This window comes from Crocodylus porosus, unplaced genomic scaffold, assembly GCF_001723895.1.
Source record: "Crocodylus porosus isolate Cpor-Errol unplaced genomic scaffold, CroPor_comp1, whole genome shotgun sequence".
NCBI lineage: Eukaryota > Metazoa > Chordata > Crocodylia > Crocodylidae > Crocodylus > Crocodylus porosus.
In genome coordinates, this window is record NW_017728948.1 from 23,754,839 (window position 1) to 23,766,527 (window position 11,689).

At 48.8% G+C, this 11,689-nt stretch overlaps 1 protein-coding gene across 1 annotated transcript in view; it reads left to right on the forward strand.

The window, feature by feature from the left end:
• The window catches only part of STX18 (syntaxin 18), a 48,402-nt gene that overhangs the window by 25,911 nt on the left and 10,802 nt on the right, over positions 1–11,689 (forward strand). The window contains exon 6 of the mRNA XM_019553047.1: positions 4,228–4,316. Within this exon, the coding sequence (XP_019408592.1) occupies positions 4,228–4,316 (89 nt within the window). The remainder of the gene's footprint in view (positions 1–4,227; positions 4,317–11,689) is intronic.

The window sequence follows — 11,689 nt, forward strand, 5'->3', positions numbered from 1 at the left end:
TTGTAGGGGTCCAATGTTACCCCGAGACTTCTTCTTGCTACCTGTATACTTGAAGAAGGACTTCTTGTTATCCTTAATCCCAGAAGCTAATCTAAGCTCCAGTGCTGCTTTAGCCTTCCTCACCAAATCCCTACAAGCTTGGGTCAGGGAGGTGTACTCCTTCTTTGTCCCTGCCCTCTACGCTTTTTTCTTTGCCCTCAGGCCAGCCTGGATATCCGCGCTCAGCCATGAAGTTTTCTTGGACCCTTTTCCTGCTTTTCTGCGCAGAGGAATTGCGTCCTGCTGCGCCCCCAAGGATAGCCTCCTTGAGGAAGGATCACCTTTCCTGGACCCCCATACTAGCTACCCCCTGGGCTCCGAGTGCCTCCCTGACTACTCCCCTGGGCACATCGAAGTTGGCTTTCCTAAAGTCAAGCATTTGCGCTGTGTTAGTTACTCTTTCCACCTTTCTCTGAATAGGAAGCTGGATCATTTCATGATCACTGTCCCCTAGCCTCCCTTGTACAAGCACCTCCCCCACCAGGTCGTCCCCAGGGGCTAACACCAGATCCAGTATGGCGTTTCCCCTGGTGGGGACGAGTGCCTCCTGCACAAGGTGTAGGTCCTGCACGCACGTCAGGAACCTTCGTGAGTGGCTAGACCTGGCTGACTGCTCCTCCCAGTTGATGTCAGGGTCATTCATATACCCCATGACCACAACTTCCTTTGCATGCATGGCCTCCCCCAGCTGCCTGGAGAATTCCAGATCCAGCTCTTCCTCCTGATGTGGTGGCCTGGAGTAAACCCCTACCACCAGATCCCTCTCCCCCTGCCCTCCTTGGAGCTTGACCCACGGGGTCTCAGTTAAGCCTTCCTCTGGTCCCATTTGGAAGGTAGAGCTGGTATACTGTTCCCTAACATAGAGTACAACCCCCCCACACCCCTTTTTTCCCCTTCCTATCTCTTCTAAACAACCTATAGCCCTCTATGTCTACTGCCCAGTGAAAAATTTCATCCCACCATGTCTCCACTAAGCCAACCAGGTCGATTTTACTACTTGCAAGCAGGAGAGCAAGCTCCTCCTGCTTGTTCCCCATGCTTCTTGCATTAGTGAAGAGACACTTTAATCCCCCTGTGGGAGCCCTCGGCACCCCCCTTCCTGAGAGACAACTGGTCCCTTGGTATATACCTGAGCTCTTACCTGGGCAGGTCCTACACCTGGTTGAGTTATCTCTTGCTCCTGTGGATCCCCATCCCCCCGATGAACTTGGTTTAAAGCCTGCCAGAGGAGGTCAACTAGCCTGTAGGAAAACAAACTCTTGCCTTTGGGGGAGAGATGGAGACCATCACGCCCCAGGACGCCCTCTACTGTGACGTGCAGGTCATGGTCCAGGAAGCCAAATCTGGCGTGACGACACCAACTCTGGAGGCACCAGTTCACCTCACAGATGCAGGCACTCTGCCACTGACGGCCTCCACTAAGCGGGAGGAGGAACTAAAAGACCACCTGGGCCCCCAACTCTCTAAGCTTGGCCCCCAGAACCACGTAGTCATCCATGATCCGGTCCGGACTACTCCGGGCCGCATCAGTGCTTCCCACGTGGATGAGGACCATAGGATAGTAGTCGAAAGGCCGGATGAGTTCAGTGATCTTCTTTGTGATGTCGCCAGTCTTGGCTCCTGGGGGACAGTACACTTCTCTCACATTGGGGTCCGTGCAGCGGATGGGTCCCTCCGTTCCTCTGAGGAGGGAGTCCCCTATGATGATGACCCGATGTCTCTTCCTCTGGGTCACTGGATGATGCTCCAGAGGTACGGATGCTGGCTCCCTTCCTCACGCCCAGTCTCCTCCAGCTGCCAGGGCCACGTACCTGTTCCCCAGTTGTACTGGGGTGACAGTTGATGCAGCTGCGTGCCACCTGCGATGCCACCTGGCCCTGGAGGTGACCATCCTCCATAGCCTCCTGCAGACTCCTGGGTGGTGACAGCCTGAGGGGACAGGCCCTGCAGAGAGAGAAAGTACCCGTCAATCTCATCCTCTACAGCCCTGATCCCCCGCAGCCTGCTCACCTCTGCCTGGAGCTCTCTCACCTGCCCCTCCAGCGCTGCAGTCTTGGCACAGGTGGGACAGGTGAGAGAAGCCCCCGCTCCCATGTTCCCCCTGGCCCCAGGGACCAAGCCAGGCACCCCCCACAGGCAGGTGGCCCCACCTGGGTGTAAGCCTCACTGGTCCCTGGGCCAGGAGGCAGCCATGGGGCAGGAGCTCTGGCTGCACTCCGCGTGGCAACTCCCATGCTGTCCCCTCCACTCACTTAACCTGGAGACGACTGCTGCTGCTGCCGCCGCCATTAGTTCTTCTGCTACCTGCGGCCCCTAACGCGCCTCCCAGCGCAAACCCCGGCGCGCCCCTAAAGAGCGCTCCTGTCTGCACTCCCTGTTCGCGCGGCCCGGGAGCGTGGCTAAATGGGGTCAGGCGGGGAAAGAATCCCCTACCCTGTTGCCCTCACCTGACCCCACTTGCTCCCTTCCCCCTCCCCGGCTTACCACCTTGTTGCCGCAGCTGTCCGCCAGCTGCAGATCGTTGCTGCTGCTGCTGTTGCCACTGCCTGAAGTGTCGGGGGACACCAGGGGCACGTGCGCTCCCTCCGGCATCCTCAGCACAACCAAGGGGTATCTGGTTCTCCTCTTAAATAGAGAGGGAGGAAACAGTAAGATCGATATTGCCTTAAAGTATACTTCAGTCTTCTCCAAACAAGAACCCAATTACCTATTTATGCTCTCCAAATGCGAATGAGTTATCCCCTTAATAAATCAGTTTTATTGAGCATTATAAAGTATTAACTCCGAGCACGCATATAGATATAATCTTAGCACTTTCAGTAATCTTAGCAAGATACGATCTTAGCAAGCGAGTAATTGTATATTACCAGTTGTAGTAATATGCGACTTGGGAGCTGGCCAGGCTTCCAGAGCGGGCAAGGTTCGTTGAAGAGAGAGAGATCAGATGTCATCAGTTCTCAGGCATCGTCGGTGTAGGGAAAAGGAGGTTTCTTTTGTTCAGGTAGTAATACTTACAGTCCTCTAGTCACATAGCTACCAATTAGGCATTTGTTTTGTTTTTCATCAACAACTTGAATTATGTCTCCCCTTTATTGCTGTTTCTTTCTTTTCTCCGTGGTATCAGGAGCCATCTGCTCCAGATATGGGTGGAATGCGCCATAACAAACCCTTTTATACATAACAAACCTCTATTATCGGACACTTGTAGAAAACAAGCTGCATCAGACCCTTTTTTCTGTAGGGAGCAGGTCATATAATCACATAACTCCATGAATGCCTTCTTAGCCTACTTATGTCAAGGCTGTTCTAGGCCTTACAGGCCTAAGGGACCATTTTGGTCCTGTCAGGCATCAGAAGTCTGAACTGTCTCCACATAGACACTTTCCTCATGAATGTAGCCCTCTTGAAATCAATAGGGCTACTCTGATGATGTGTAAATTTAAGCAAATTGTCAGTGTTGTTTATAGGATGGGACTTGATCTTATAACTTGATCCTAAACCAGGAGACCCTTGTATAGTCAGCTGCAGGATCAGATCCACAATAAGTAGATTGAAAAGTTGGTTCCTGAGCTGATCTAATTTAAAATGAAGTTCTGAAGTTACTATTGAAGATCAGAGGATCTATCAAATCTTTCTGGAAGATGATGTCATTTTGTAAATTCTGCATGTACTTTGGCTAAAATGCAAAATTTGGGGGTGGGGAGGAAATGTCCTTGTAACTGTTACAGCTGCTTCATATCTTTAACAAAAATCAAGAGCCAGCAAAAACTGGTATGCATACTTAATATGAGATGATAGCATCTGATGAAGCAAGTCCTCCACTTCTAAAAGCGTGTGCAATACATCTGTGATTTAGTTGGTCTACCAAGGTACAACTCTGTCTAGCCTTCTATTTGGTATATCCTGGAAGTTGTTCCAATGCTTCATTTCCATACTTCAAGATAGCTCTTTTCTATGCACAGAAGTAAACACACAAATACATTTTTGCTCCCAGTCCTGCAGCTTTGTTATATGCATGGTCATCATATACAAATTGTTGAGTGTGCATTTTGATTAACTAAAAATAACAGATAATATTTTGATCATTGTTAGGAAATGACATAACAGCACTAGGAAACGATGTAACAGCACTTACTGCTCTACATGGCAGGATGTTCAGATGTATGGGTTTTTTGCTTATCTTTACAGAGAAGAATCTGACAGATGCCCAAACTAACTTTGGGCTTTGGGGAGATGGCAGAGGCGAAGATGAGCTGTCACCTGAAGAAATTCAAATGGTAAATTCTGTTTTACATTTGCTAATTGTGGATTTTTTCACCTAATGCTATCACTACATTGTGTGGCAAGGAACAGAACACCCACCCACACTTGGCTTTCAACTTGCTTTTTATGCAAAATGACTCAATAAAAAATGTGTCCTATGTATGCCTCTTTCCACTTGGTTTCCTAAGTCTTGCTATCAGTTAATATTAACATTTCTACAAAATATTTTTAGAAGTCATTGCTGCACAGTTATGCTATTAGTGAGCAACTATTTTTCAGTAATTAAAACTTCCCTTTGAAATTTAAATTAAAACTGCTCTTTTAAATTGCCATTATGAATTGCTTTTTAAGTCAGCAAACAGTAGAAGTCATGGTAGCATTAAGAGACGCATAAAGAAACTTCTGGAGGATAAGATTGTTGTGACAGCTTCTGCCTCAGACTAGCGCCAGAATGCAGTCAAGTTATTCTTATTTCACTTTATTCTTTATATGTGTATGGTCAATGATTACAAAGCAGGCTCGCTTGAGCCATTTTTCTTATTGATCAAGCCATTGTTACAGTGGCAAGTTAGCCAACAAGGTTTCGTTCAGTGCACTCTATGCATCTTTCTGGTTGTCACCATCATTTTATTCAGTCATCTACCCTATCCATGGTGGAACTGATTTGATGTGATGCTCCAAATTGCAAGGACAAGGTAGCTTCGTATCGACTTTAGGGCTTTCAGTATGTTCAGAGATCACACTTTGAAAGGCTTTGTCCAGACACACAAACACGTTGTAGACACTTGGACAGAAACAGGTAAAACTCAAGCAGCAGCCATCCCACAGGTGCAGCGTGATCAACATTACTGTCTGAGCTAAGGCAAAGTGCTGCTGGATTCAAAGCATCCAAAGCTTTCATTGTGGCATTTCAAGGGATTTGCAAATATTGTAGACACGGGGCTGGTCAGGAGGTCAGACTGGGTACCACACTACCCCTGCACACTACGATTTGGGCTCCATGGCACCCCAACCTGGCTGAAATCAAGCAGTGCTGCCCCATCTTATGCACCAGATTTGGGCCCTGAACCATAAAAAGCCAAAGATCAGTAAAGTCATCTTTTCACTATGGATGGTGAGTCTAACCTATGTAGCAGTGACAAAACTATCTTAGCATAAGTAAAAGCATTTTGGAGCCATAATTCACAGTTATGCATTTAGCTTCAATATAAAAATGTCGCAGTTATGAGCAGCCTCCCTCTAAGCTGTGTGGCATGCGCAGCGACGTAGGTGTGCTCGTGTTGCACTTCCAGATGCGCCTGCGTGGCCACGCATACCCTGCAGCTTAGGGGGAATACTGGTTACGAGGCTTGAATTGGCACTGTAGTTCTGCAGATTAGAAAGGAATAGCGTTCCACAAGTGGTTTAGTTTCAAAAGAAGATTGAATAAGGGAGTGGATACCAAAAGGGGAATTTTTGGCTCTCTATTTAGAGTAGGGGCTGACAAAATTTGCCAGATTGGACCCACCAGGTGATTTCATCTGGCCTGCAGGCAGGCACCCACCAATAACCTGGGCACCCCTTGGGATAGCCGGCAACAACGGCCACAAACTGACAGAAAGCAGATTTAGATTAGACATGAGGAAGAACATTTTTATGGGAAGGATTGCCAGAATCTGGAATGGGCTTCCAAGGGAGGTGTCGGTCTCCCGTACCTTGGGGGTCTTTAAGAGGAGACTGCACAAGCACCTGGCTGGGGTCAAATGACCCCAGCACCCTTTCTTGCCCAGGCCAGGGGATTGGACTCGATCTATTGAGGTCTCTTCTGACCCTAACAACTATGAAACTGTAATAATTGTATCCAGACTGGCCTGTGGTTGCCCCTGCTGCATTCCACATGGGGCTGAGCCCTGCTCACTCCCACCCTTGTCTGCCAAAGGCCCCTGGCACGGCCAGTGTACACAGCTTCCTAGCAGGGCTGTTACTGCCACTGCTGCAGCTGCCTGGGGAACTGCTCAGCTCCCTTGACCTCCAGTGGTTCCTGCTCCTGTACTTGCTGCAGCGCTCCAGACAGCAAGTAGGGAAGAGGCAGCAGGTGAAGGGGAAACTGTATCTTGGTGGGAGTGCAGGGCTGGGGTTGATGGAAACATGGGCCCAGGGCCAGCGGGAGTGCAGAGCCCAGGATGCAAGGTCAGTGGGAGTCCAGGGGCCATGCAGGGGCTGGGGTTGGTAGGAGTGTGGAGCCAGAGCAGGGAAATGGGAGCATGAGACAAGCCTGACTCCAATACGTGGGGTTCCCCATGGCTCAAGTCCAGCTCCTGGGACTCGGCCAGGAGAGGCAGGGAGCCATGAAGCCCTGAAGAGGGGCAATGAAGCTGGGCTGGCTTATCCCCATTCTGACACCTTGGCCCAGTCCTGGGAACTGCATGCGGAGGCAGGGAGCAGGGCCAAGCCACCAGTTCCATTGCATGGAGCTCTCTCCCACCGACACTGTGCTACTCTGGCCAAATCCCAGGAGCTGCACATGAGCCATGGGGAGCCCCATGCAGTGGAGCTGGCTGGCCTGCCCCCTTTTCCTGCCACTTTGTAAAGCTCCTGGGACTCGATTAGAGCTGTGGGCCATGATCACCCTGAGGGCCTGTTGCTGCTGCTAGCAGAGGCTGTGCCATGGGGGGGCTTGTGGGGGGAGCCCCCCCACACACCCCACCATATACACGCATACCCCTCCATGCATCTCACACACACACACACCCTCCTCAACACATGTCCCTCACACACCTACACCACCTGACAAACTTCACACCCACCCACACCCTCGTCCACACCCCCTCACACCTCTCACAAACTCTACACACACACCAACACCCTCCCCTGTATCTCCCTACAAACAATATGCAAGCATAAGACTTTATTTTGAGCTATTATGCAATCGTCTCTATATACGCTACACAAATGCATGTAAAACAGGACAAAAGTATTTTTTTTAAATAAAATATTATAGTAGATGTTGGATTTTTAGTATATGATTTGGTTGTTTTCCCATTCTAAGATGACAGTTTCCCCTCCCAAAAGGAGTACTATCAAGGGCAAGGAAGATGGCAAGCAGAGGACAGGGCACCTGTTAAGGGGCAGGAGTACCCTTGCAGCCCTCAACAACTCATTAAAACTAATTAAATTAATGGCTCTCCAGCTGAAATAATTGCCTACCCCTGATTTAGAGGATGTGATTTGTGGAGTTATTCCTGCTGTCTTTAGGTTGTATGGTTTATCTGTTTTTTTTCCATGCTCCTGGGCTTGACTGGTTGCCACATGGGCCAGGAAGGAATTTATTAAATTTATTTCTCTTTCACAGCATCTTTGTGTGTTGTTCAGAGAGTTATTTTACAAGTATGCTATTGAGAATGAATATTGTATTCACAATATGATGTTTCAAAAGAATTCTAAAATATCCCTGACCTAGCTATAGCCTGACATACTGTCAGCTAGTCCTAAGGGACAGCAGCTAGACCTTTTTGAAAAGTCCATTATTACTCCATATACCCTTCCAAAGTCCTACTGGTCTCCATTTTTATTTTTTATATTTTGAACTTGGCATTGATTATTTTATGCTGGCTCACTTTTTTTTAATTTTATTTGCAGTGAGTCAGGAATGGCACTGTATGAGAACTGCATAAAAATAACACTGAAGTTCCGAGTTAAATCAGCAAACACAAGGCCATCATGTAACTTTGCTCTTAGCTTGCCATGTTCTGCCTACATTTTGCAGAATGATAAATTGTCTATGACACAGATCTGACACGCCTGCCATGTCTAGGCATATCAGAAGGACTTGTGTGTTAAATTTTAACTTTAGCTCTAGGTTTAGTAGCATGTTCAGCAAAGCAACAGATGCAAAATGGTATTGAGATTCTTTTTAGTTCTTGCTAGGTGTATGACAATAAAAATGTTTCTCAGGCTTGTGCAATAATTTACTCTTAAATATGAACAGCAGATTTTCTTTACAAATGTATTGTATTAGCACAAAAGTACTAAGGAGCATATAGTATCTAAAACAGGAGACAAGAGGCAGCAGAAGCATAGCTGTAGCTATTACTGTAGTTGAAACTATCACCTCTCCTCTCCTCTACTAGTTGACTTAAGATATTGCCAAAAGTCAGTTCTGCCCTAGATGGCTGATTTTTCTCCTGATGGTGATGGGAGGCTACATCCAGTGTTCATCCTTCCCTAACCCTTTAGTAATGTTTTTCAAGTAGGAAAGAATTGATGGGGAATGTAGTAGTGGATGGCAGCTTGGGCAGCAGCAACCATGAGATGATTGAGTTTAGGATCCTGACAAAAGGAAGAAAGGAGATCAGCAGAATATGGACCCTGGACTTCAGTAAAGCAGACTCTGATTCACTCAGGGAAATGATGGGCAGGATTTCCTGGGAGGCCAGTCTGAGGGGGAAAGGAGTCAGGAGAGCTGGTTGTATTTTAAAGAAACCTTAGTTTGTTCCTGCGCCCTCAGTATTCCAGTGTTCAGGATGAATAGCAAATATGGCAGGCGACCAGCTTGACTTTGCAGAGAACTGTTCAGTGAACTCAAACACAAAAAGGAAGCTTACAAGAAGTGGAAGTTGGACAGGTGACCAGAGATCCAGGTTTCCCCTTCCAGGTTGGCAGAGTTCCAGTTTGCAAGGGGCTGCGAGGAGTGGGAGGAGGCCAGTCAGGCAGGGGATACCATGTGCACGTGCACACATACACATACACATGGCTATCAGGCAGCCTGGAGAGCAGGTCTCGCAGCTCACCGCAGGTAAGTCTTGGGGCAGGGGAGGATTGAGGCCTCCATAGGGAAGGGGAGGGAGTTAGGTAGGGCCGGGGCTGCTGCCCGGTCAGTGTGGTGAGTGGGACTTAGGGCCTGGGGCCGTGTGTGAAGTGCCCTGTGCCCACCCAGCAGCAGCAGGGCTGGCAGCATGGGGTTGTGTCCTTCACTGCTGCAGGCGGGCAGGGCGCACTTTGCCACGGTGGTGCGGAGCACCCGCAGGTGGCTTGAGCCTCCCCGCCCCACTCTCCCCTGCCGTGCCAGGTCCTAGCCGCTCAGGCCCCAGGCGAAGGGCAACAGGGTGAGGAGCCTAAGCCTGTAGTAGCCAGTCTGCATTTGCCTCCACCCACCGTGGGCTCCACTCTGGCCGTGCTGCCGGGGGGAGGGGGAGCCAGGCTCCACACTCCAAGGCAGCAGCCATCTCCCGTGGGCAGCAGCTGGGGCTCAGGTGCTTCTGTGGAGCACGGGCAGAGGGCTGCAGACCTAGTTCCCTGGCTCTGTAGCCCTTAGCAGCTGGGGGCTCCCTCCCAGCGGGGCTGGGGCAGCTGGGGGCTGTAGGTTGGGGGTGAGGGGCACCATAGGGCTGGGGAGCTGTGGGTTCAGAGAGGAGTGACATGGGCAGGGCACCAGCATATCAGGCTGCTTAGCACCACAATACGGGGTGGGGGGAGCAGGACGGGCTACAGGGGGAGCTCTCATTTTCCATTGTAAAAAACCGGAAATCAATGTCAAAATTTATAGGTATTTAGAATTTATTTTATTGTAGTGATTGGTGCACTGGTAGGCTTCTAAATTGCTTTAAAATTGTAAATATATCAATAAAACTTTGTGTTCAACTGATATCTACAACAACACCACTGTGTTTCATTTTAACCACGGAAATACTCAGATCTTGGGTTTTTTAATCTGAGAATTTGGGACCTCTCACTCCCCCCCCCCCTTTTTTTTTTAAAATCTGAGAACTTGTGATTTTTAAACAAGGAAAACCAGGATCCCTGCAGACGACTAGGGAGGACTATAAGAACGTTGCTCAGACATGCAGGGATAAAATCAGGAAGGCCAAAGCGTAATTGAAGTATCAGCCAGCAAGGGACATGAAGAGTAACGGAAAGGATTTTTACAAGTATATTAACAATGAGAGGCAGGTCAGGGAAAGTGTGGGTCGCTTACTGAATGTGACACATGATGGTGAAAAGGCTGAAGTACTCAGTGCCTTCTTCACTTCAGACTTCACAGGCAAGGTCAGCTCCCAGACTACTGCACTGGGCAGCACAGTTTGTGGAGAAGGTGAGCAGCCCTCAGTGGTGAAAGAACAGGTTAGGAACTGGTTAGAACAGCTGGACGAGTACAAGCCTGTGGGGCTGGATACATCCAAGGATGCTGAGGGAGTTGGCCTATGTGTTTGCAGAAAGTCATGGAGATTGGGGAAAGTCCTGGGCAATAGTGCCCATCTTTAATAAAGGGAAGAAGGAGGATCCAGGGAACTACAGACCAGTCAGCCTCACCTCAGTCCCTGGAAAAATCATGGAGCAGATCCTCAAAGAATCAATTTCTAAGCACTTGGAGGAGAAGAAAGTGATCAGGAGCAATCAGCATGGATTCACCAAGGGCAAGTTATGCCTGACCAACCTGATCGCTGGCTCTGTGGAGACAAGTGGATGTGATATACTTTGACTTTAGCAAGTGTTTTGACACAATCTCCCACAGAATTCTTGCAAGCAAGTTAAGGAAGTCTGGGTTGGATGAATGGACTGTGAGGTGGATAGAAAACTGGCTGGATCGTCAGGCTCAGAGGATAGTAATGAATGGTGCCATGTCTAGTTGGCAGCTGGTAGTGGAGTGCCCCAGGGGTTAGTTCTGAAGCTGGTTTTGTTCAGTATTTTTATCAGTGATCTGGAAGATGGATTGGAGTACTCCCTCAGCAAGTTTGGGGATGACACCAAGCTGCGGGGAGCAGTAGATATGCTGGAGGGTAGGGCTAGGATTCAGAGTGACCTAGACAAATTGAAGGATCGGACCAAAAGAAATCTCATGAAGTTCAATAAAGGCAAGTTTGAAGTCCCATGCATGAGCACAGGTTTGGGACCAACTGGCTAAGCAACAGCTCTGCAGAAAAGGCCCTGGGGTTTGCAGTTGGCAGTACACTGAATATGAACCAGTGGTGTGCCCTTGTTGCCAAGAAGGCTAACAGCATATGGGGGGCTGCATTAGTAGGAGCGTTGCCAGCAGATCAAGGGAAGTAATTATTCCCCTCTATTCAGCACTGAGAGGCCACATCTGGAGTACAGTGTCCAGTTTTGGGACCCCCACTACAGAAAGGATGTGAACAAGTCCAATGGATGACACACAAAATGGTTAGGGGGCTGGGTCACATGACTTAGGAGCAGCAGCTGAAGGAACTGGGCTTATTTAATCTGCAGAAGAGGAGACCAAGATGGGATTTAATAGCAGCCTTTAACTACCTGAAGGGTGCTTCCAAAGAGGATGGAGCTAGACTGTTCTCACTGGTGGCAGATGACAGAACAAGGAGCAATGGTCTCAAGTTGCAGCAAGGGAAATGTATGTTGGATATTAGGAAAAACTATCTCAGTAGGAGAGTGGTGA